This window comes from Parus major, chromosome 13 (genome assembly GCF_001522545.3).
Source record: "Parus major isolate Abel chromosome 13, Parus_major1.1, whole genome shotgun sequence".
Taxonomy (NCBI): domain Eukaryota; kingdom Metazoa; phylum Chordata; class Aves; order Passeriformes; family Paridae; genus Parus; species Parus major.
This window is the reverse complement of record NC_031782.1, coordinates 3472257-3496632: the sequence shown is the minus strand read 5'-3', so window position 1 is coordinate 3496632 and position 24376 is coordinate 3472257. Positions and strand designations below refer to the sequence as shown.

The following is a 24376-nucleotide window of genomic DNA, read 5'->3' as shown; positions in this document are numbered from 1 at the left end:
ACAGCAACAGGCTGCCCCCTCATCCCCGGCCTGTTCCGGGAACACCCGAGCAGCCCTTAACACGCTTCGGAACTCTTCGTGCGTCTGCCGGGAACACCCCAGCGGTGCTCGGCACACTTCGGAACTTTACGTGCACCCTCCGGGGACACCCGAGAGCGGCAACCGCCGCCGATGGGATTCGGGCATCTCCGGACAGGCCCTAGAGCACTTCGGTTTTGTCCGGAATGCGGCCCAGCAGTTCCGGCGCCGGCCGATAAACAGCCATTGGCCGCGCCGCGCGGGGCTGGGCTGGAAGTGTGGGTGGGCAACGTCACTTCCGGAGAGTGACGGAGCGGCGGGTCAGAGGCGGCGGCAAAATGGCGGCGCCTGAGGAACGGGAGCTGACGGCGGAACAGACTGAGAAGCTGCTGCAGTTCCAGGTGCCACGTCCCGGGGGGCCCCTGCCGGCCAGCGGGAGCGGGGGAGGTAGTGTATGGACACGGAACGGGCTGAGCTGGACCCGCCCCGCCGAGGCCGGGGGGTATGGGGCTCACAGAGCCGGGTAGGCCCGTCCTGGAGCGGGGTGTCGGGCTGGGCCCGAGGGGACGGTGAGAGGAAAGACACCTGTGGTCCTAGTCCTGGCTGGGGTGAGTGAGACTTCCGTGCCCCTAATACTTCATCGGGGCGATGTTCTGTCATCATTAATTGGGAAGGCGAGAGGTGGCAGCCGAGTAAAACTCCGTGCGGGAAAAAACTCCTTGGTAAGTCCCGGCCATTTTAATTAGTCTGAAAATTTTCCTGGTAATAGCTGGAGAGCCTTTCCTGGCACCGAGGAAGAGTTATCTAGTGGCTTACGGTTCCTGCCCCTCGCGATTGGGTAACGCTGCTGGAGACTGCAGTGATCTGCTACACAAGGCAGGCAGGGTCGTTTAACCTTTGGTTTGCGGGCCTAGGGGTGTGTAGCAGATGAACGATCATAAACATAATCTAAAGATGTAGTTTATTGAGGAGAGAACAGTTCTGGGCTGCTGAAATACTTAAGGCTGTTCAGTGATGAGTAATTAAATGTGCTGAGCAATGCAAATTATCTTCAGGTGTCTTGAATTTATTTCTGAGCTGTAGGACAATATGTGGTGTCCCTTGGATTGCAGTTCTTTTACAAATACCGTGATTACTTTTAAGAGTGTTTTGTATGCTTTTGTTGCTTTACATTATGGTTTGTTTTTGTTTTTTTTTAAGACTGTATATTATAAGGTTGGTGTGATCTAACTGTTGATTTAAAGGGACTCCAGAGGCATCTGGCCCTGCCTTCCTCAGGTGTGACAGTGCAGGTGTTCATCATTCCACACATTGACTTCCCAAGCCTTTACCTGATTTACAGCCCCCTGAGTTAATGTGCTGAAGTGTTTTCCCATGACTGGACCTATGAGGAAACTTGCTTTACAGATGTCCCCTCTAAGTCTACCACAAACTGAGCTGTGTGGGCAGTCAAATTAAATACAGACAAAAGGCACAGAGCAGTGTTAACCATTGCTGAAGTAGTGCTTCCTGTGGAGTAGGTCAGGGTTTTGTGGATATGAATGCAAAAAGTCCCATTCTCTTCCTGTGAGATATCCTGGTTCTTGCTCATCTGATTAGTCTGGACAAGTAGGACCAAGCTGCTCTCACCACTGCCCCTGCTGCCATTTTCAAACCAGCTGTGAAACTAAATAATCCTGTTTCCCAGTGCTGCCTGGTGTTGTCATGGACAGGGGGCTGCCAGGGAGCCAGGAGGAGGCAGAAGAATGGATTCATGTTTAGTTCAGCTTCCTGTCAAGCCCTGGTTTCAGGCACAGGGAAACACTCCTCAGGCTGTAAAGGGGAGAAATTTTTACAGTTAGACTGCTGCTATGCAGAGCCAGATGTGAAAGCTGTGGTCCAGAAGGCTTGGATACCAGCCAGGATCTTCAGTCTTTTGGGATGTGTTGGATCAGCTTTCTCCAGGGCTAATGACAGACCCCACTGGTGAGTCCTTCTCCTCTGATATGTCACACCTGGCTGAGAAGGGCTCTGGTGTGAGTCCTGCTGCTTCCTCAAAAGTAAATCAGTCCACCTGAAGACTTTTTCTGGGACTCCAATAGGAAGGTGGTGTTTGGAGAGATTAACTAAGTCTCATTAAAATAATTTGTACATCGCTGCAAGTCAGCTTGTTCAGGAATCCCTGCAGACTTTGCAGGGAGCACTTCAGTATTTTCAAGGATAACTTCATGCTTTGTGATGTGCCATCATAAGTAGGCTGTACAGCATTCCATGATGACAGAGCATTGCGCTTCCACAGAAGGTTTTATCCCACTGCAGTGAATAGAGCAGACTAGGAAAGAAGGCAGGATGATAAAGATGAGTAGAACACTCTAGAGTTAAATAGAGAGCCAGAGGGAAGCATTGAGCAGGGACTGCTACTCACCTAGCAAATAGATGTTTGGGATGAAGATGCTGTTGCCTGAACTGTTTTTCCTACTTCTGCTGGAGAGTGCACCTATTCACGGAGAGGTGAATGTGCTGTCCTGTCCTGGTGCGAGCTCTTGGTCACAGTTCTGTGTTAGTGCCTGCTCTGCATTAATTCCACTGATGTTTGTGTGGTGGGTTCTGTAGTGCTCTTACAAACAGCTTTGCTGGCAGAACGCTGAAACCAGCAGCTTCCTTGTGGGCAGGGCTGGAACAGAGCAGCTATCTGCACCATGCTGGGGCAGGTTAGTAAAAGGAAAAAAAAAAATAGAACTGGGATAAACTTGAAAACAACAAAGACTCTTGCATGCTTTCAGCCTCCCATTTACTGTCAGAGAGCTGGCTAATAATGTAAGGGAATAAAAGCATCTAAATTTTTCATCTGTCAAGACCTCGCTGTCCTGACATTTGGAGGGAGAAGTTTGATGTGAGCAGTTTAGGAAAGCTGTGGAGATATGATTCATTTGGGAGATGGAAGAAACAGCAGAGCAGCTTTTGTAGGATCTGGTTATTGATCTGTGCCCATTAAACTTGGGCTGATGTCTGATATTGTAATATGCTAATGTAAAGTAATGGAATGTTATTTGAAAAAGACTTGGCACTCATGATACCATCTCTGACTTCAGCTTGGGAAAACAGAATGCTCAAGGCTGGATGTGGCTCTGATTTAGGGGAAGGAGGAAACATGAAACTCCAGGCAACTTTCCCACTCAGTGTATCGATCAAAATCCTCAGAAAGGCATTTGCTGTAATATGCAATGAGAAACTCTTGGTTAAAGCTTTTTTCCGATAAGAACTCAGATGTTTACCCTTGGAAATCATTCTCTGGAGTTTGACAGTGGGTTGGGAAGTAAGAGCAGTGCCATTTAGTCCTGTGGATTTGCATCTCTTGTGCTGTGTTTCAACATCAGAGAGTATCTGCAGAGGCAATGGTTTCGTAAGTCCAGTTTACAGCCTTTGTCCACTCAGAGGTATTCCTTCTGCTTTTGAGGCATGCAATTGTACTTTCCACTACTTTGGTACTGAGAAGATTCTGACCAGTCTCAAAGGTGAGAGATAGAAATAATTACCTCCAGCAAAAGCTTCATTATGCTTTACAATAACACTCTTGCTTTGTGTGGTGGTTGAGGAGGCTCTATTGAACTTTCCTGGCATTTGTGGAATTTAATTTATTTTTTTTTTTAATATTAGCCACTGTGTTGAGCTTGGATTTATGTGAAGGTTTGAGAGTGCTGGTTTAATGGGGCTAATTTTAACTACTTATGTCCGTAAGATACATGCCCTTAAAGGCAGCTAATAAGAGACCACAGTGAGCAGGATCTGAGCAACAAGGTTTGAAGATGTTGGTTATTCTCTTAGCCCTGATGATACTAAGAATGTGCTCATTTGCCATGTACATAAGTTTGCAGGTGAACAAAGTTCACCAGAGATGCTGTGAGTGAGGCAGTGGAAATTATGTGGCTTTTCAAGTTTCTGATCTGTTTCCATGACCTGGTGAAGCAAGGGCTGTAGGAATGTCTTGGGGGTGATAATGACCAGTATCAGTGTTTGCCAGCAAGAGTTGTCTGAAGTGGCAGTTCAACTGTGGTCCCTCCGTTCCTGGCATCGGGTGTGGGTCATTCTGAACCCTGGTGTGTCTCTCAGAACATCCTGGAGCACATCATATTAACAGCCAACAAGGTGTTGAGTTTTAAAAGCTGCCTTTGCCTGGCAGTTTTTTCCTGCAGTGTTTAATTGTGAAGCCCCATTGATCAGACAAGTGGCAGGAGTGCTCGGCACTGTGCTGCTTGAAGTGACATTGTCACTTCTGGTTTGAACTGAGAGCAGCTGAATTAAGATGCTAAGGAAAAATATACAAGGAAACTCACCTCCCTGGAGAGCTTGTGTAGAAGACTGAGAAGTGATTAGAGCTGCCTGTCGCTGTGGTGATGGTCAAGAAGGGTGAAGTTGACTGGCTCTGGTGTCCCTGTGGAACTCTTGCAAATGCTGCAGTGATTCAGTGCTCATTAAATGCTTGCTGATAGCTCTGCTGCTTTCTGACCTAAAACTGCAGAAGAATTTTGCATAATTTAAAAAGGAGGGAATGCTTGGTGATGATCTTGGTGCTTGCAAATAATCCAGGCACTTAGAGACAAAGGTGTAAATAAGTTTTTGAATCTTGTAAACACCAGCAGAATTTCCAGGGTGTTGAGAAATGGTCATCAGAAGACTTTTAAGGCTCTGGAATAAACACATTGTGGCTCCACTGTAAAATCAATTAATTGAGTAGATTGCAGGTGTCTTTAATGCTGTCCTTCTAAAAAGACAATGAAGTGCCTGCTGTAGGAGTTCAAGTTAAAAAAAATAAAGTCAGAATGCAAAATAAATTGAATAAAAAATAAAGTCAGAATACAAACCCTAAATTTTATTCAGTGAAGCACATCTTTAAAGAGAGATGGCTAAACTAAAACTAGCTAAATCATTAAATGATGAAACTGAGTGATAATCAAAGGTATTCTAGCAGCAAGAGTTGAGTTCACTAAATTTTATTTCTTTTATGGAACCCAGTTCTGCTGTGTTCCCTTGCAAGGCTTGCTGCAGACTTACTTTTTAATAAATATTTATACACCACTGAACAGCAACTTGAAGCACATTTTTTCTGAGTTTCTTCAGTCACAATGCTTTAAACAGTCTGATTGGTTCTGTGCAGCAGAATGAAACAATGATTTTTGCCCAGTAGATTGGAGAGAAGATAATGATCTGGAGACTTTGTGAGAGAGAAGCCAAGAAATGCTCAAAAGTTTGAACTGAGCCCAGAGATTGAATAGGGCATTTGTCCACTGTGTTTGTTACTCGGGTGGAAATGGCATGTGGAATGTATGAATGGGGGCAGGGAGGGGAATAGATGCACCATCCTTCTCCAGTAAAAAAAAAACAAACCAACAATTCAGTGCATTCTTAAATGGTCAGCCTGTCAGGAGTGCATCAGGGACTTTTCAAGGAAGCAAGGAAAATGTCTGCTCAGACCTTGAAGCAAGTGCAGTGGGGAGAGATGTTTCTGTAGCACAGTGACAGGGATGTTCCTTTCAGCAAATGTTTGTCTCTGTTCAGGAGATATTGATGTGGCTTCCTGTAATAACAGACACAATTGTTTGATCTCCTGTGCAGAAATTCTGATTGGCACAGGGTTAAAATACACCCAGTGGCTTTGAGGTTTGCCAGTGTGTTTGGACTGGTTTCTTTTTTGGGCCCTGTGTTGGACTGTTCCTGCTTTTTTTACTACACTGTTTACTATACTGTTTTTACTGTACTTTTTTTACTTCCCCTGTGATACTGGGAACTTCACCTTCAGTATTTCCTGTCTTATTTTGGTTTTACTTTCTGTTTACGCTGGCAGTGAGTGGAGTAACAGTCATCTTGAGTTTTCAGAAATGCTTTGTCTGTATTTTGAGTTTAAGGGGATGTTTGAGGGCATTGGCCTGGCACATCTTTTCAGAGTGAGGCCTGTGGGCAGTATTGTGTTAAACCCTTGACTGTGCTGGGTGCTGTTGTAGCGACAGACCTTGGGCACACTTAGAGTTGGCTGCTGCTGGAAGAGTGCAAAGGCCTGTTTGAGGCCTCCTATGTGTTTACAGATTTGAGTTGACTCAGGTCACTGCTCTAAAACTCAGAGCAGGGCACTTAAAAACTGAGCATTGGGATAATGTCTTGTGGTAACTCCCATCATCTTTGTGCATTGTTAAGAGCAGTCAAAATGCAACACTTCCTGGAACTCATCTGCTTTTATTCTTCTTCTCTAGGATTTGACTGGCATAGAGTCCATGGACCAATGTCGCCACACACTGGAGCAGCACAACTGGAACATAGAGGTACCACTGAAAATGAGATCTGTAGCAGTTTCCAAGTATCTGGATTAAATTCAGCCCTCTGGGATGGTGGGCCCTACCAGTAAAATTCATCTGTCCACCTTTGGATTTACCCAAGTAGCTCTTTAGAGCTGTATCTCCTCATGTCTGGAGAGCTGGTTTCAGCCAAACACAGCAGAGTCATTCTGGCTGTGAACAATCCCTTGACTGGCACACGGTGTGGCCTCCCATGGAGCCTGTGTGCTGGCTGCCATGGAGAAGGCTTTCCACATGGAAAAGGTTGCTGTTTGACAGGAATCATGCTTATCCAGTGCCCAGGGGCTGTGTGGACAAGTAATACCCACTGTCAGTGTCCAAAGTATAAAAACCATCAAATGCCTGAAACCTCCCTTTGTTCTTTCTTATGTCAAAGGCAGCTGTGCAGGACCGACTGAATGAGCAAGAGGGTGTCCCAAGTGTCTTTAATCCTCCTCCACTGCGGCAGTTGCAGGTCAATACAGCTGACCACAGGATCTACAGCTACGTTGTCTCAAGGCCACAGCCAAGGGCAAGTTATCTTACAGTGGATTTTGTACTGCTTCTTGGCTGACTCTCTATGAACACAGAACTGGCAAACAGGGAAAAAATTGTTTTCTTTGCATGCTGTTATCTCCTTTCTAAATATTTTATCTTACAGACACAAAATGTAGAGCTATTCCTTCAGTTTCTGTTACTGCTGTGGAGATTTTCTCCATAGTGTGATTCACAGTATGAGGACATTTTTTTTTGTCATAAGCTGTCTTGCTGTGATGTAGTAAAGCCTTTTGATCAGCTGAATTAGAACAAAGGACTGTCCCCTCCACATGGTAGTGATAATGTTTTTCTTTTTAGAGCCCCCCTTAAACATGTATTAACTACAATACAGTATCAATTACTTTCATTAATGTTTTACATACAAATTTGCATGAGCATCTGTAAGACTTGGTGCTGTTAATCTCTCTGTATAGTTAAGAAAATTAATTCCTTATTTGTAATTCCAGGGCCTGTTAGGATGGGGTTACTACTTCATAATGCTTCCATTCCGATTTACCTATTACACATTACTTGATATATTTAGGTAAGTTCTTGTTTGTGCTGACTCACTTATTGACTGCATCAGGGAGCAGACTAGCTCAGATTTGGCTGGATCTCTGTCACTTAGATCTTTAAGCCTCATGGCAGATTTTCCATTTGTTTGCTTTACTGGAATTATCTGTAGTGTTGTAAAGTTCCTGTGCTGTTTAGTAAGAAATAAATCTTATTGCAGAGAAAAAGAGCAACTTGCAGCAGTAAATGAAGTGTTTAATTGGAGCTCTAACTCCACATAGCGTTACAGTCTGACTGCCACACAAAGGGATTGCAAAACAGTGTCCAGCTGTTTGGTATTCCTGGACAAACATCAGAATTGTGTCCCATTGGACTGGGCTGCAAGTTAACCTACCCTAATTCCTGGATGTTATCTGGCAAAACCCAAACTGTAAACAGCTCTGCTTTATTCCCTTGGGTGTCTATTGCCTCTTCTCACTTTACTGCCCCGAAGCACTAATTCTCCTTGTCTCCTTTACAGCATTGATAGAAGGAAAAGGGAATGGTAAGGGTGGTAAATAGCCAGCAGTCCTGCCATCTGCACTGGTTTGGCAGTTTTCCTTGTTGTATTGCTTTTTTTCCCCATTAAAGACATTTCCAAAGTTCAGTGTATCTTCTCTGCATCAGTAGAACTAAACAACACTGATATCTGCCTTGCAGTGAAGCCTTTTCAGCTTCAGAGGAATGACAGTTTCATAGGATTTCTAGTGTAATATTCCCTTTCTGCAACTGTTTGTACATTGGAACTGTTAGTTCTGGATTAGCAGAAATGCAATTTTCAAAGTTATCTGGACAAAACTGTGTGGCTTTTTACAGCCTTCTTGGAGTAAATTCCTCAAATCTCCTACTGTTGGTGTGGCTTATGCCTGATGCTTCAGAGGAAGCTGGAACTTTAATCACACAGAATTTGGGTCTTTATTGATCCCTGGCATGAGATGAATCTTCACTGGCGGTTGGTTCTGTAGCAGTGGTATCAGTTCGGAGCCAGTGGGTGTCAGTTTAGGTTCAGATTATAAACCTTCAAGGGTCTCAGCTGTGATTTTCTTCCTCTTTATGAATCCCAGTGTCTGTCTGTGAAAAAGAAAACCTGTTCCTCAAGAAGTCAGTGAGCTGAATTTCCAGTGTCCTTTGCTTCCTTCCTAGGTTTGCTATGCGTTTTATACGCCCTGATCCTCGTAGTCGTGTCACCGACCCAGTGGGTGACATTATTTCATTTATTCATATGTTTGAGGAGAAATATGGGAGGATACACCCTGTCTTCTACCAGGGAACTTACAGCCAGGTCAGTGTCACATGTTGATGCCTAGATCCTGGAGAGCTGGGGAGTGGGGATTTTGCCACATGGTATCAGGGCCTACATAGTAAAATTGCTTTTCATCTACAAGCCCGGCATTTATCCCCAAACTCTCTTAACAGGGTAATGGAGAGCTAGTGAACAAGTGTATTGGGAAACCAGTGTCTGCCAGGCTTGATGATTTGCCAAGCCTGCAAAGTTGGAAAGCAAAGCTGCTCTGGCTGTTCCTCGACCGTCTGTGTGACTCTGTAGCCGACAGCTTTTCTTTGTAATCCTGCCTTTGTTTTTATAAACTGGTGTGCTGTGCCAGAGTCTATCCTTCTGTTCACCAAATTGGGATTAACTGCCTGGGCTTGTATCACAATGCAACTTCACAACACTGCAGAGCCTCAAAATTGAGAGGGAGCCCCTAAGATATTATGGGAGGTGAGTGTTCCATATAGCAAATCTGAGAGGGCTCTCTGTAGAGGAGGGATGTCCCCATGGACACTGCCTCTTTCACAGCTTCTTTCAGTCCAGCCAAGGGAAGGGTCTCCTGCAGAGCATCCCATCAGACAGTTGGATCAGTACTGCCTCCCAAGTGCCTGGGAAAAAAGTGCCTGCCCCACACTGTACAGTGATGGAGCTCAGCACCTCTGCAGCTCTTTTAGACTCCTCTGTCATTCCTGGAATCCAAACTCAAGTAATCATGGAATGGCTAGGCTACCAAAATTCAATGCCAGTAAAAGAGGGAGCACTTAGCCTGTGGTCTTATTAAAAATGCACTTGGGTGGGTACAACCCAGACACTGTAGATGTGGAAAGGGAGGGATTTTTTTAAATTTGCTGTCTAGTTTTTGGGGGCCCTGCAGCATTATTTATTACCTGTTTTAATACAATTTTCATTTGGTGTGATCTGAAAATTGTGTCCTGTACAGGCTCAAGGGAAAGCTCAGCCTTGGCCACTGTGAGTCCAAGGAGTGAAGGAGGTTCTTCAGTGCCAGCTCAGTCTGGCAAGGCAGCTGAGGTGTCAATCCATGTCATTGCCTACCCAGTTTCACTCTAAGTTCAGTGTTCTCCAAAGCCACATCCTGAGAGGATATGAGAGAACACCACTGTAGCCCTCTTAAGTAGAGGCTTATTTAGAAGGTCTGACAGGTCCATCCTCCACTGCTGCTTCACTAAAACCACTCTAGTGGTAGAGTAATGGCCTGGGTCACACAGGCCTGGTGGGTGCTGCATTCCCCTTGCCCAGAGACCCTGTAACTTTACCTCCTCTGCTCTTCTGCCAAGGCACTGAACGATGCCAAGCGGGAGCTGCGCTTCCTGTTGGTTTATCTTCATGGAGATGACCACCAAGACACAGATGAGTTCTGCCGGTAGGTAGGAGAATTTCCCAAACAGTTGTCTTTGCACTTGAAATGCAGCTTCCCTCACATGGTCTCTTCTCATCCCCCAGCAATACACTGTGTGCTCCTGAGGTCATCACCCTCATCAACACTAGAATGCTCTTCTGGGCTTGCTCAACCAATAAACCAGAGGGATACAGAGGTGAGTGTGTCCCTCCTGGGCTTTACCTGTCTCCTCCTGTCTCTGGAACAAGCCAGATGCTCTTTGACAAACTGACACATGTGAAATGCTCTGTTGTATTTTGTGCAAATAGACAAGAGATTTCACGATTGCACGGGGAAATGTGTTGGTTTCCTGGGATATCTCAAAAGGTTTGGATGCCAGGGGAATACATTTTGATCTTCACCATTCTGTGTTTCTGGGTAGTTGTAGTTCTGTGCTCATTGCTGTGGGCATTTAGGGTGCTTTCAGTGCCTTGTCAGTGGGAGTTGGTGGATGTGTGCTGGAGATAAGCTGAGTGAAGAAACAAATATCCAGCTAGATCTGTCCTTAACACTGGCTCCTGTGATGCCTGAGGCCTGGAAGGACTTGTTAGGTGCATTCTTTCCCTTTCTGAAACAGTTGTTATAATCCACACCCAATCTCTATGTCTCCTCAAAAGCCCAGTGTTTGAGTGCCACTGTTGGACATGAAATGATTCACACAGACACAGCTCAAAGTGTGATGAAAGAAGAAGAAGGTTTATTGTGTCCTTTCAGTATTTATAGATTTTCGACAGCGACTAGGGGTTGGATAGTCAGGTCACTACTTTCCCAACCACACTGGTTGTGAGAGACATCTATTAAAAGGTATATCTTTAATGGAATGTATAAACATCTATGTTTGTAGTTACTTTCCTGGGAAAGTGGCTAGAAATTATGAAAACAATATCCAAAGGCCTGATTTTCAGGGCAACATTTGAGAGCTGTTCATACCTGGCCAGACAGCAGTTTGGTAAGGTTTTGCTGCAAGTGGGGCTTTTTCCCAAAGTTCTGTTCATGGCTCCCGTGTTGTTTCCACCATTTCTGCTTCATGGTCAGGAAAATGCTAAATATGGGTCACTCTTGGCTCCATAGTTCTGCTCCCAGTTACCAACACTTGAGAGAACAGCTCTCTGAGGAGACAGTTTTTGACTTATTCCTGTTTCATTGCTGCAATGCTTTGGAGTCACAGCCTAGAAAGCAGAGCTGGAAGGGATCTTGGCCTTCCATTTAATCCCTGCACTGCTCTGATTTTGTTTGGGGGACTCCCTTGATAACAATAGCTCCAATTTGCACGATGTACCATGTGTGCTCTAAGGAGGGGATCAACAGCCATATATGAGCAGTAATTTAAGCACATAATCTGTTCCTTTCATTGCTTCAGACGGAGTCTGCCTCCAGCAAAACCAACCTAAATCTGTTCAGAAATGTTCAGTGTGGACATACTGCCATCTCCCCAGGACAGTTCCTTCCAGACTCCAACCAACCCAAATCACCTGAGCAGGTGTTTCTCTTCCTGCAGTTTAGACCCATGGCTTTGTCCCATTTTGAATGGACATTTAGAGCCATTTACTTCCTTCCTGCTTGAGTTAAAAGAGCCTTTTTTGGTTACTTGAAAGCTTGGGTTTTTTCCCCATCAGTCTTTGTGCTCCCAAAGCCATTTCCTCCCTTTGGTAACTTACAGGGTTTAATTTTCAAAATGGAGCCTGAGGCCTTTTCTGCCTTGGAAGAGAGAATGTCTGGGGAAGGTGCTTTCCTTGGCCCTCAGAGATGGAAACATTTGTGCTGTAGCCCTTGGTGGCCCTTGTGGATGGGGTAGTGACGTTTGTGCCTGTTGCCAGTGTCCCAGGCTCTGCGGGAGAACACGTACCCGTTCCTGGCCGTGATCATGCTCAAGGACCGCAGGATGACCGTGGTTGGGCGGCTGGAAGGTCTCATCCAGGCTGATGACCTCATCAATCAGCTCATGTTCATCATGGATGCCAACCAGACATACCTGGTGTCCGAGCGCCTGGAAAGGTAGGGTGGAACCAGAGCTCCAGTAGCACAAACCTTGTTGAGGCAGGCTCTGCTCTGTCCCCTTCCTCCCTCCAGACACTGTGTGTAGGCACATAGCTCAGCACCTCCTGTTCTGTAACACAGCCCATGGGCTCTCCTCTTACCAGGGGGATCATCTGTCCAAAATTCAGGCCACCTTATAGCCAGGGAGCCAGATGTGTTGCACACACAAACCCACCACTGAAAGGTGGATGTGAGTACTCTGCTCTCTGCAATTGGAGCACACCTTTGGCATGCTGGAGCTTTGCAGGGAAAGCTTGGACAATAGTAAGATCCAAGTGGGAGCAAAGGCATTGCAGGCAGGAGAGCTGGTGTCCACAGCCAGCTGGTGAGTGTGTGCTGCTGCCTGGGCTGGCTGTGCTGAGCTCTGGCTGCTTTTCTGGTGGGGCCTCACAAGTCCCTGGTGACTCTTACGGCTGTACAGGCTGCACCCAAAACAGGATCCCACCATTTGACTTTCTGTCTGTCCGTCCCTCCTCTGCCCCACTCTCTTATGTGGGGACCCAGTAACATGTTTCACTTCTAAATGTGCAAGGAATTACCTGAAGGAGATAAAACCAGGAAGAGTCTCAAAACGAGGCAGGAATCCTGGGCACTGTTCTTGTGCTGTCAGCTCTGTCAAGCTGCAGGGGATCAGAAGCCTTTTTAGTTCCACCCACCCTTGTGAAGCAGATTGTGAGGGACTCTGGGGACCTGGCTTGGCCTTTTGGGAGCTTGTGGTACTCCAAGGCATTACCTGCTGTGTGCTCCTATGAGTTGCAGGCTGTCCCTGCACCCTCGGGTCTGCCCTCAGCCTGCCCCCCCTCACTTTAGGGCCTGTTAGCCCTGACCACTTCCCAGTTGTGTTTTCAGGGAAGAGAGGAACCAAACCCAAGTCCTGAGGCAGCAGCAGGACGAGGCATATCTGGCATCCTTGCGTGCGGACCAGGAAAAGGAGCGCAAGAGGAAGGAGGAAAGGGAGAGGAAGAAGAAGAAGGAGGAGGAAGTGCAGCAGCAAAAACTGGCAGAGGAGAGGCGGCGGCAGGTGAGAGCAGAGGGATTTCAGGAGAGGCTGCAGTGTCCTGTGGGATGCCTGGCCTGTAGTAGGAATTGCTTGTCTTGGTTGGGCCTTGAGCGTCCTTCAAGGCTCCTTTGAGCAGCTGTGCTGCAGGGGATGGGCACAAAGGTCAGTTCAGTGCACAGCCATTGCTCCTGCTCCCTCCTTGCCTTGCAGACACTGCAGGAGGAGAAGGAGAGGAGGTCAGAATGCCTCCCTCCAGAACCACATCCTGACGACCCAGAGAGCGTTAAGATAATTTTCAAGCTGCCTAACGATTCCAGAGTGGAGCGGCGATTCCACTTCACACAGTCATTGACGGTGAGCTTGGGGCGGAGCTGAGGGGCCTTCCAGAGCAAGGGGGGGAAGAGACTTGAAGGTGGCTCAGCAAAGCTTTATTTCCCTTGGACTTTGCCAAATGGTGGCTTTTTTTGGGGGCCTTATTAGGCAGAGCTGCTCCTTGGTAAGGAGGGTGCTGTGGGGCCTGGTTCCACCAGCTTGAAGAGGAGAGAAAGTGGAAGAAGATTTTTTTCTACCTGAAAAGCTGGAAGGTGTTCTCTGCCCATGACAGGGTGGGGTGGGACTAGATGAACTTTAAGGTCTCTTCCAACTCCTAAATTTGTATAATTCACTGCTCTCTATGAAGTAAAGGTGTAGGAAGAGCCAGAAACAGTATCTGGTCTCCCCAGTACTCTGTGCCAAGGCGAGTTTCATGTGTGCCAAAGAAATGGCTCTCACATCTACAGTGCAGTCAGTGATGGTGCAAATTTGGGAACCTTCCCCTGCGAGATGCCAGGGATTCGCTCTGGCTGTGTCTCTGCTCCCCCAGCTGGCAGTTATTTCTGTGCTGCTTTCCCAGGTGATCCACGACTTCCTGTTCTCCTTGAAAGAAAGCCCTGAGAAGTTCCAGATCGAGGCCAACTTCCCTCGCCGTGTCCTGCCCTGCCTCCCTACAGAGGAGTGGCCCAACCCCCCCACGCTGCAGGAGGCCGGACTCAGCCACACGGAAGTCCTCTTTGTGCAGGACCTCACGGACGATTGACACTTCTTTTTGGTTTTGTTTTTGTTTGTTTTGTTGTTTCGTTTTTTTGGTTTTTTGTTTTTTTTTTTCCAGAAGACACAAAACGGAAAGAGAAATTCATATTATTATTATAATACAATATTTTTTTTAAAAGACTGCGTACAAACGAGGGATCAGAGACCACATGGCCTGTGCCAGCTGTGCTGCGTGTGTGCGCTGGCGAGAGGACGCGTGCGCACGGCCATCCCCTGCACCGGGGCGGGCACACAGGGGGGAGCTGGTGTTGCCCCTTGGCCCTCCCTGGGGAGGAACAGGAATGGCAGCTCTTGGTAATTATTGCTTTTATTGATGACAATAATAATAAAACCCCAGCAACCCAACATCTCGTGAAGATTTGATACTCTGCTGCTCCTGAGAGACACAGGACCGAGCACCGGAATGTGCTGGAAGTGGGGTGGGGGGGTAAGGGCTGGACAGACTCTCTTCAGCTTCCCTCTGTGTATAAATACTGTTCTTTTAATATTTCTCTTGCTTTGTAATGACCAAAGGAGATTGGGGTTGACTATAGTATTAACTTTTTGATAAAGAGCTGGTTCGATTCTTACCCATGTGGGATCTTGCCCAGGGTTCTTAGCCTGCGTAGTGTAATAAACTCTGCCTCTAGCATGTCTGTGCTCACGCTTTCTGCCCCTGCCCCAGGGAGGGGGTCACAGCTGCTGTGCACTTGTGGCTCACAGAAATGTGGGTGCACTCAGCTTCTGGTCTCACAGTGGTGATTTTGTGCCAGTGGAGCTGTTGCATGAGCCGAGAATATGCCCAGCACCGGGGATGGCAGAGCTGGGGGTGCTGCTGTGCCACCTCCTGTGCCATCGGCTCTGGGCTCAGGCTGGGAGGGAAGGAGGGAGCTGATGAGGCTGGGCCAACCCTCTTGGAGCAGGTGGGAGGTGATAAAGGTGAGGGAGGTGGAAAAGGTGAGGAGTGTGAGGCTGGTCCCTGCCAGAGGCTTGGTCAGGGCTGTGGAGCTGTTCCAGAGTTGCCCAAAGGCAGAGTGCTAAGAGCCTGTTCCTCCAGTGACACGTTCTGGAGACAAGAATGGTTGGGGGTGGAAGGAATCTCAATGCACATCTCACTCCAGCCCCCTGCCATGGGCAGGAACACAGGGATAGCCTCTTCCTGGCCCAGCATAGGAATGCTGGAGGGTTGGGATGGAGGAGAGGTAGAAGGTGTGTCCCACTGCTGTGGCTGGAGCCACCCAGGGAGCTCTGCTGTCCTGGGATAGCAGCCAGGACTTCCCCATCTCTGTGCAAGCTGTGAGGGGTCTCTGGGTGGAAGGAGGGGGTGTGTGGTACTGCTCAAAACCAGATCCTGCTGGGGCAGAGCATCCACCCAGACCTTGCTCCCACCCTCAGGCTCTCTTCCAAGCCCCTCTCCAGGGCCCTTCCAGCTGCAGCAGCTCCTTCCCATCCCTGGCCCCCACACTTCCCCTCGAGCCCCCACAGAGACAAGAGCTGGGCCCAGCGTGTTGGTATACATCATACATTTATTAGTGAATATCCCTCTCAAAATCAGCCACAACATTAAAAAAAATAATGATTGCACTACTTGGTCAAGCAGAACTAGCAACTTTCATTTTAAAAAAAGTACAAATCTGTTAAAAATTTCAATCAGTATAATACACATATATATAATACAACATACTAGTTATGTTAAATGCTACAAAACCAATATGATTCCAATGGAATGGAAAAAAACAAACACTTTTAGAGCTTTTAAGAACCTTTTTTTTCTATATATTAGCCTTTTTTCAAATACATACATGGGAAAAATGAGGTAACTGTAAAATGTGCAAGTAACAGAGCAAAAAAAATTATATATATATATTTATATATATATATATATATATAAAAACTTTCTAACACAGAACACACGTCCTAGCACCTTCCGGGGAGCCGCGGGGAACGCGGGGGTCCCACCGGAGGGCCCGGGGACTGGTATAATAGAACAGTAAACAGTCCACTATCCCACCACAGGAATTCATTGGTAAACAGTGGTATCTACAGCGCAGTCAGCAATCACAAACACCCTAAATAATTGTTTTTTAGTATTTTTTTTTTGTCATTTTTTCTTTTTGTTATTTTTTTTTAAATGATACTTTTAGCTGCTCATTGGAATAAATTCTGCAGCACACGAGCTGTGAGCTTTCGAGTCGCCGTCAAAGGACCGTAAGGCTTTCCTGGCTCCCTGGGCACCGCGAGGGCGGGAGGGGAGGAGGGGGGCGTCTCCGGGGGCGCGAAGCCGGGGACTCCTTTGGTTATCTGTCACTGAGTGAGGGACGGGGAGGGGGCCGGGGTCCTGCCCAAGGGGCACCGAGCCCAGCGGTGCCGGCGCCCGTGCCACGGCGGAGCGGGTGGCGCCGGGCCGGGGCCCTCGGCCTCGATGCTCCGCATGGAGGGCGGCCGCCGGAGAGGTGGGAAAGGGCGGCGAGGGGGAGCTGGCCCGTAGCCCCCCGCCACTCGCCGCCCCCCGCGCCCGACAGGGCAGCGTCCCGGGCCGGCCCACCGGTGGCTGGCACTGCCCTCCGGCCCTCAGCGTGGGGAACACCATCGTGCCCGCCCATGTGCCAGGCGCGGCCCCTCACCTCGCACCCGGCCAAGCCACCGCCGGGGGCCAGCCCCGCGCCTGCCCCCCGCCCCGCGGGGAGCCGCCCCCTCCCGCCCCGGTCCCTTGCACACGCCGCCGCCGCGGGCGCGGACCCCGCGGGGACGGCCCTGAAAGTCTCACGGTCCTGCTGTGGCGTTGCGGACATGTGCAGTACAGTGCATGGCAGTATCAGCTGAGCACAAAAACCCCTCTCCCCACCCCCCTCACCCCACAGCCGGCTAGACGTAGCCAAGACCACGTTCCAAGCTGGTCAGACATGCATGCATATTTGTGAACATTTACATAGGGCTGGCGTCCGCTCGGAAGCTCCCAGGCGTCAGCGACGCGCCAGGAGGGGAGGGCGGTGCTCTCACCACCACCCCTGCCACCGCCTCCCGTCACCCTCCTCGCTAATTAATCATGCAAAACAACGGCCACGCGGGATTGATGGAGCCGGGCGGCGGCGTGGCGGCTTCTCCCCCGGCCCCTGAAAAGGCAGGGGGGATACGGTGGCAAGGGGACCGCTCACAGCTTCCCCCGCACCAGCCGGGCCAAGGCCAGGGTAGCACTGAAAATACTCCACGAGGTTATGAATAAACCCCGCCCGCTCTGGGGGCCGCAGCCCCGCCGGCCCCTCGCTGCCCACCAGCCGCGGAAACCGCGCCGTCCAGCCAGCAGGACGGGCCACGGGGCTACCTTGATTTGCGTCGTCGGGACAGAGAAACGAGCAGGAGCCGGGGGCCGGGCAGCACACCGGGGACACCGCATGCCCAAAGCCCTAGGGACGGGGTTGGTTGTCCCCTCCTCAAGCTTGGCTGCCTTGCGGGATGCCACATGGCCCGGCCCCGGGAGCTGCGCTGGCCAGGCACAGGGGAATGAACACGGAGAGGAGCCAGGGCTGCGCCAGCACCATCCTCCCACTGGCAAAAGACCCCAAGCAGCCATAGCCCTCTGGGGCTCCCCAGGGCAGCCGAGGCAGGAGAGAGGCTGTGCCAGGCTGCGCACAGGAGCGGGGACAGAGGCATTCCTGTGTTCCTGCCTTCCTGCCCCAGCCACGCCGTGGGGTTGCTGGTGTCCCACCTTGGCCGCGCTCCACCAGCCACCTCCTCCAGCTGTCCCCGGGGCCGGGATGCCGCCGGCATCAAACCCGCAGCGTTCCCTCCTCTCTCCTCCCCGCGTCCTCCCGAGAGCAACGCTGAGGGGAGGAGCCGCCTGCGCGCCCCTAGGGCAAACGGCCAAGGAACCAAAAACGTGATGGAAATGAAAAGGAAACAAGGGGGGGAAAAAAAAACTATCGTAAAAAAAAAAAAAAAATTAGTGACAAAGGGAAAAACCACTAATTCCCTAGCAGAGTACAAAGACCTGGAAAGTGATGGAGCAACAACAGCGTCTTTGGAGCGCAGAGGGCACGGCCATGCACCTCCCGCCTCCAGCACAACACGATTCGGGGCCCTGGGAGCGCAGCGGGCAGGCGTCCGGCCGAGTCCGTGCCCCGGCGGGGAGGAGGAGGGCTGGCCGGGAGCCCGGACTGCTCAATGCTCACCACATCCGAGGAGAGGCTTTGGGGAGGGGGGGTAAGCGCAGGGTCAGGCCCTAGCAGCGGGCAGCGGCCCCCGCCCGAGCCCGGCGTCCTTGTCCTCTAGCGAATTGTGCGGCACAGCGCCCGCCAGCCTCAGTCCGCCTCCCGCTGCACCTCTGACGCGTCCGCCCGGCAGATCGGGCACGTGCGGTTTGCCTGCGGGCAAAGAGAGACGAGGCAAGTGAGCAGCACCACTGGCATTCGCTTGACCCCACCACGCACCACTGGCAAGGCTGGAATCACATCCCAGGAGTGGCTTATCCAGCCCTGCACAGTGCTTGGTCCCAGCTCCCAGTGCATGCAGGGCACCCAAAAAGCAGCACCCTATACCCACAGCACGCTACCCTGCTCCCCACAGCGGGTACAGGCAGTACCTTTAACCATTTGTCGACACACTTAGCGTGGAACTCGTGGTTGCAGGGCAGGACGCGGAGAAGCTGCCGGGCCTCAAAGTCGCTGAAGCACACGACACACCTGGGAGAAGAAGCCATCAGTACAGCCCCACTGCCAGCCTAGGCCCCTGACCCCCACCAGGCCTTCTATGTGCACCCCAAGCTCACTCACAGGGTCTGCTCGGACTGGTGGCTCTCGGGGTTGAAGCGGTAGGACGGGAGGTGCTCGATGTCTGCTTTGGTGAGTCCCCGTGGCTTGGCCTCCCCCAGCCGCTCGGCCAAGTTCAGCAGTGCCTGGAGGGAAATGCAGAGGCCGGCTCAGCCCACATCATGTTCTGGCACAGCACCCCTCCAGGCTCTCCCCTCCCAGTAAACAATCAGCAAGCCCCCCCAGCTCTCCCATCCTATCACTGTGGAGAAACCAAGCCTACACACCTCATAATTCTCCATCTCCACATCATCCACGTCCAGGTCTAAGCTGATCGTGGGCCCCACGGCTGTTGGTGACACCGGAAGCATAGAACTGGTGGGGAAGGACAGGGCAGTCAGCATGGGGCCACAAACCCCAACATCCACCCTGGCAACCCCCAGGGGGCAGAGCCCCCTGTGCCAACAAAGTGCCTCTGTGGCCCTCATCCACAGTGCCACTCCTGCCCTACACATTCTACAATATCCCCACCAGTACTCACAGGAAATAGGGCAGGAAGCTCGGATAGTACGGAGGAGGTGGCGGAGGGGGTGGCGGTGGGGGCAGCGCCTGTTGCAGCCGGTACCGCTGGGTGTTCAGCCGCCGGGGCATCATGTGGGGGTATGGCTGCAGGGAGAGATGGGGCACTCAAGAGTCATGCCAGCCCCACCGTGTCCCCAACCCCTCCCCAGGATGGGGACTCACCACGCCAAATGGCAGTTCTTGGTGCAGCGGGTCGTGGGGGAGGTAATGCAGCGGCATGGAGGGCGACAGCGTGGGAGCGTGGTGAGACGGAGGGTATGTGAAGCCTGCAATGGGGTGCTGCTCCCCTCGCAGGTCCACGTCATTGTCTATCCTCTGCAGAGGCTGTGGGGCAAAGAGTTAGGCTGGGAGGAGCATCCCAAATTACACCTCCCTGACACCGTGAAGACAGAGGCACCCTGGGCACCCTGCCCACCACCCCCAGCTTAGACCCACAGGGGTTGCAGAAGGACAAGACCCCCAAAGTGGTGGGTGCATCACATCCCCAGCGTGGCCCTCCACCCCAACTCACCATACGTGGGTGCTGGGCTTGGAGAGGTACGAACTGCCCCAGGGGGGCCATGTGGGGCGGCTGGTGGGGGGGCACTGGCGGTGGGGGTGGGTGCAGGATGTAATGGTCGCTGGAGATGATGGGGGGGAATGTCTGGTAGGAGACGGGAAGTTGTTGCATGGCACATGCCTGAATCAGCTGTGGGGAGAGACAGAGAGAAAAACAAGGGTCAAACACCCCTGCCCTCTCCCCAGGGCCTCCAAAGAACCCTGTGCTCCCAGAAACTTGCATTACAGTGGGGTTGGGTACCCACAAGACTCCTGGTCCCTCACAGCCCAAGCTGTCCCCAGGCGTCCCCTGCTGTGACTCACCGGGGGTGGGAGGCAGCAGAGCGGGTAGTGCTGTCCACTGAACATCACTGAGCATGCTGGGAGCTGCTGGGTGCTGCACCCAGGGATGTGCTGGCCAGCGTGGATGGGGAAGCCTTGCGTCGTTACGGTGGTAACCGTGTAGGAGAGAGGGACAGGTCCCTGGTGCACCTAAGGACAAGGTGCCGAGGGCACAGTCAGACAGCCCTGTCTGAGCTGTCCCTGTCCTGACAGGGTTATAGCAGGACACTGGGCACTCAGCACTAGGACAAAATACCTGGCATGCCCATCCCACTGGTGTGGCCAGAGGAACAGGCTGAGTGAGGGCTCAATTTGAGGGAGTTTTGGACCCTTCTTTCCTCCACAGACAGGCTGACACAGCCTCCAACACATCACCCCATTACCATGGATTATGATGACGGTAGTCACATGAACAGCCCTTCAAGAGGACTGTCCCCAGCCCTTGGGAGCAGGGACCACCCCGGACATACCCAGTAGGCAGAGGGGCCCGAAGATTTAAATCTCAGAGAACCAGAGCATCAGCAGGCTCAGGGCTGGGTGATCCCAGTAGCAAGTGGACAGAGGGGACCTAAGGACACATCACCACTCCAGACACCAGCCCAAAGAACACCCACAGGATCACACTTGGGAGCGGGGTTGGGGGCTGCAGCACTTACCTGGTCATGCAGATCCACCATGAATGGGTTCTGGTGGGGCGGGTGAGCGGCTGGGTGAAGCATTCGTGGCGGCGTGCTGGGAAGAGCGTAGGCACGGGGCTCATCTACAGGGATGTGCGGCTGCTGGGGGAAGGCAGGGTGCACCTGGGGCTCATCCTGGCCCAGCAGGGTTGCCAGAGGTCGGTCGCGTCGTCCCCACTGACGCCTGGCAGAGGGGCTGTGGGGCCACCGCAGGAGAGAAACAGAGCAGGAGTGACCCCCCAGGCCAGAGGGGCACCACAGCCCCAAGCAGGATGGCTACAGGAGGATCAGTGCCAGCCCAGTGCCCAGGGTGAGATGCTCAGGGCATTGTGCCAGGCCACGTCAGGCTGGACGGCTCCAGAACCAGTTTCTCTGCTCACCCTGCAAGTGCCCTCTCCGTGTCCGCAGCATATAAAGGACCCCTGCTCCCCAGGGACCCCTCAGCTGGGCCAGGTGGATGTGCTTCCCTGTCAATGCCCCCCAAACCCTACTGGGAGGCAGTGCCTTGCCCCAGCAGGACCAGTGTCCCCCATGTGTCACAGGGAACAGGGCTCCACACCACCCTGCACCCCGTACCTTCGCCGGAGGTGGTCGGGGCTGCTGCAGGGTCCCCCCGAGAAACGGCGCTGGGCAAAAGGGGCAGAGGGCGGCCGCCTATTCACTGCCAGTTCCCATGGTCGCATTGGTGACGTCGGGAGGCGGATGGGCACACGGGACCTCAGGCTCCAGGCAGGGCAAGACACCAGCACCTTGAATTCTGCAAGAGGGACAGCAGGTCATGGCACTGTGCCGCCACTGCTCAGGCTGCTGCTCCATCCTCACAAGGATGGTGATGCCGATAGCTGGAGCTCTTGCTGCTCCTCCATCCAGAGCTGCACATACCCTATCTCCTGGGGATATGGCACTGAAAGGTGCTAGGAAGAGCCTGTCCCCCTTCCTCTTGTTACTGCTCCTCCCCTTCATGGCCAGAGTCACCCCCCATGCACAACACAGACACAGAGAGAGAGAGAGAGAGAGAGAAGGACTCATTTTTGACACAGAGGAAAAAAGTGATGAAGAGCCCTGTGGCTGTGGCAGCATCCTAGCCTGCTCAAAGCCAACAGGGAGCCTGAGCATGGCACAGGGACTTTCCATCAGGTCCTTGATACTGCTCTGAGGGGTGCTCTTTGTTGCTGAACTCCTGCACATCCTACTCTGGTGTGACACTGCTGCCCCATTCACGGGTGCAGGGGCTGGTGGTGGCAGCAGGGCTCACGGCCCTTCAGCTCAGGGCTGTGCACTTCAACTCCCTGCTGCAAACAGGGCGCAGCCACAGTCTCCATGGAGCAGGGGACAAGCATGGGTTGTGCTGAAGCCAGGCAGGAAGCTCTGCTCACCCAGATGCTTCCCAAGGCAGTGGGACGGTGGTAACACTGCCCTGGCCTTGCCCAATCTCCCCTCCTGCACCCAGCCTGACTGGTGTTCCTGCACCAGAGCTCCCACCCAGGACACAGATCGACCTCTCAGCCCCAATGATGCATTGCACAGGGGACGCATCTGCATTTGGGGCTGAGCTTTCCCAGGCTCTGCTTTCCTAGATCCCAAAAAGGCCTTCCTTGGCTCCATGTGTATTTGAGATCCTCCCTGGGTACCCTTCCATTGCCCAGCTTTCTTCAGCCTCCACAGTGCCAGGCCAGCACATAGAAGCAGCCGTGGCCTTGGCACCGCAGCCCACACACTCCTAAATCCAGTGGAGGCTGGTGAGGTTCCCCCTCAAAGCAGCTTCTTCAGCCCCACCTCCTCTTCAGTGCCCATGGAAAAGACACACCAGGGACAGGAAAGACACTCCGGGGACCTGGAGCCTGGGGAATGCTGCTCACCAGGGGGATCTCAGCCCAGCAGCGAGAAGCTGCAATGTCACTTTTGGGTGATGAGTATCAACAACCAGTGGGGCAAGTCCTGTGCCACACACAAGTCTTTTCTTAACCTCACCTTCATCTCCACACTACTGTGGAAGCCTAAACTAAAACAAAGCCGAAAGCAAATTTCTCTTTGTTTTAGTAGAAAAAAGGAAGAAGAAAAGCAAAAGCCACAGACTGAGCACCCCCAGAACTTGTCTGTGATTGTCACCAGGAAAGGAGGTGTGCCTGAACAGGAGGCTCCTTCCACAGTGCCTCCACATTCTGCCCACCTTGAAACTCTGCCCGGCTCCAATTTGCCCCTGAGTGGGCTGAGGGCCACAATGCAGCAACAACCCAGGTTTAGCCCCACTTTGAAGAAGCCTAAGGTGTTACTGCTTTCAGTTCCAAACCCTCACTCTCGGAGCACACGTGGTGCCAAAGCCCTGTGTGATCCAGCGGGCACCTTCCAGACCAGGCACCACAGCAGTGGGCTTGAGGATGGGCAACACATCCGCAGAGGAACACTGAAGCCACAGAGGGGCTTGCCTGTTCCTGCGACCTCCAGAACGGGGGGCTGCCTGCGTTCCCTGAACCCCAGCACGGCATCCTGAGGCAGGACTGAGGCATCCCCGACTTGCGGGACAGAGCTGGCCCGGCCCTCGTCCTGCCACAACCGGTACCCATAAGGTACCCACCCTCCCGTCCCAAGCGGGCACACCCGGCTAGCTCCGCACCCGTGGCTGTAAGCCAGCGGCCACGCCGAGCAGGGTGACCGTGACCCCGCGTTAGCCACCGCAGCTGCGAAGTGAAGGGGATCGCAGACCCGCAGCCCCTTGGAGGGGCGGGGGGAGGCGGCTCCCGAGCCCCGCCGAGAACAAAGTTAGCAGCGTGCCAGCGCTCACGCCCGGTGCCATCTGCTCGGGCAGAGCTGGGCTCCGGGGCTGCCGGGGGAGCCGCCCGCCCCGGGGGTCCTGCCACCCCGCTGCCACCCGCCGCCGGCTCCGTCCCGGCACGCCGAGCTCTCCCTTAGCCCCTTCTCCGCCGTTCCCACGCGCGGGCCGCCAGCTCCCCCGGGAGCAGGGTCACCGCTGGCTCCGCCGCACCGGCAGCCCCTCCGGAAGGCCGACCCCGACCCCCAACCCCACCCCCAGACCCGGCCCGAGCCCGACCCTGGGTGTCCGGGACGGCGGCGCACGGCGGGGCGAGCAGCACATCCCGGAGCGCACCGACGGAGCGCCCCACCGTGCAGCACCCCGGGGAAGCACGGCGGTCACCGGCAGCCGGGAGCGCACCCCAGCCCGCGCCCCCCGCCGCGGAGCCCTGCCGGTGCGGAGCTGTGGCTTTAAGAGCGGCCGCTCCGGGGCCATGTGCTCGGCGCCAAACAAAAGCAATAACAAAGGCGGCCGCCGGACCCCGCCGCCGCCGCCCGG

At 52.4% G+C, this 24376-nt stretch overlaps 2 protein-coding genes across 7 annotated transcripts; one reads left to right on the top strand and one right to left on the bottom strand.

Moving 5' to 3' along the window:
- The first annotated feature begins 227 nt into the window (after nucleotides 1–227).
- On the top strand, nucleotides 228–14835 carry FAF2 (Fas associated factor family member 2). 3 transcript variants are annotated; one of them, XM_015641641.2, is made up of 11 exons: nucleotides 228–419; nucleotides 6243–6311; nucleotides 6721–6855; nucleotides 7328–7404; nucleotides 8556–8694; nucleotides 9978–10063; nucleotides 10144–10235; nucleotides 11896–12073; nucleotides 12965–13136; nucleotides 13326–13469; nucleotides 14008–14835. In XM_015641641.2, exons 1-11 carry the CDS (start codon nucleotides 357–359, stop codon nucleotides 14188–14190), a joined length of 1338 nt encoding a protein of 445 aa, XP_015497127.1. In that variant the 5' UTR covers nucleotides 228–356; the 3' UTR covers nucleotides 14191–14835. The 3 variants fall into 3 exon arrangements, with proteins under 3 accessions (XP_015497127.1, XP_015497126.1, XP_015497128.1); XM_015641640.2 differs by having other exon boundaries at nucleotides 12953–13136; XM_015641642.3 differs by lacking the exon at nucleotides 228–419 and adding an exon at nucleotides 498–740 and having other exon boundaries at nucleotides 12953–13136.
- Nucleotides 14836–15689: 854 nt separating this feature from the next.
- On the bottom strand, nucleotides 15690–24024 carry RNF44 (ring finger protein 44). Of its 4 annotated transcripts, XM_019008154.2 has the most exons (11): nucleotides 21949–24024; nucleotides 21643–21823; nucleotides 21046–21262; nucleotides 20372–20539; nucleotides 20022–20198; nucleotides 19673–19834; nucleotides 19470–19594; nucleotides 19216–19303; nucleotides 18953–19074; nucleotides 18763–18862; nucleotides 15690–18544 (listed from the first exon to the last, which is right to left on the bottom strand). In XM_019008154.2, exons 2-11 carry the CDS (start codon nucleotides 21747–21749, stop codon nucleotides 18482–18484), a joined length of 1329 nt encoding a protein of 442 aa, XP_018863699.1. In that variant the 5' UTR covers nucleotides 21750–21823; nucleotides 21949–24024; the 3' UTR covers nucleotides 15690–18481. The 4 variants fall into 4 exon arrangements, with proteins under 4 accessions (XP_018863699.1, XP_015497122.1, XP_015497123.1 ...); XM_015641636.3 differs by having other exon boundaries at nucleotides 21643–24024; XM_015641637.2 differs by lacking the exon at nucleotides 21949–24024 and having other exon boundaries at nucleotides 21046–21165; nucleotides 21643–21746.
- Between the last annotated feature and the right edge of the window lie 352 nt (nucleotides 24025–24376).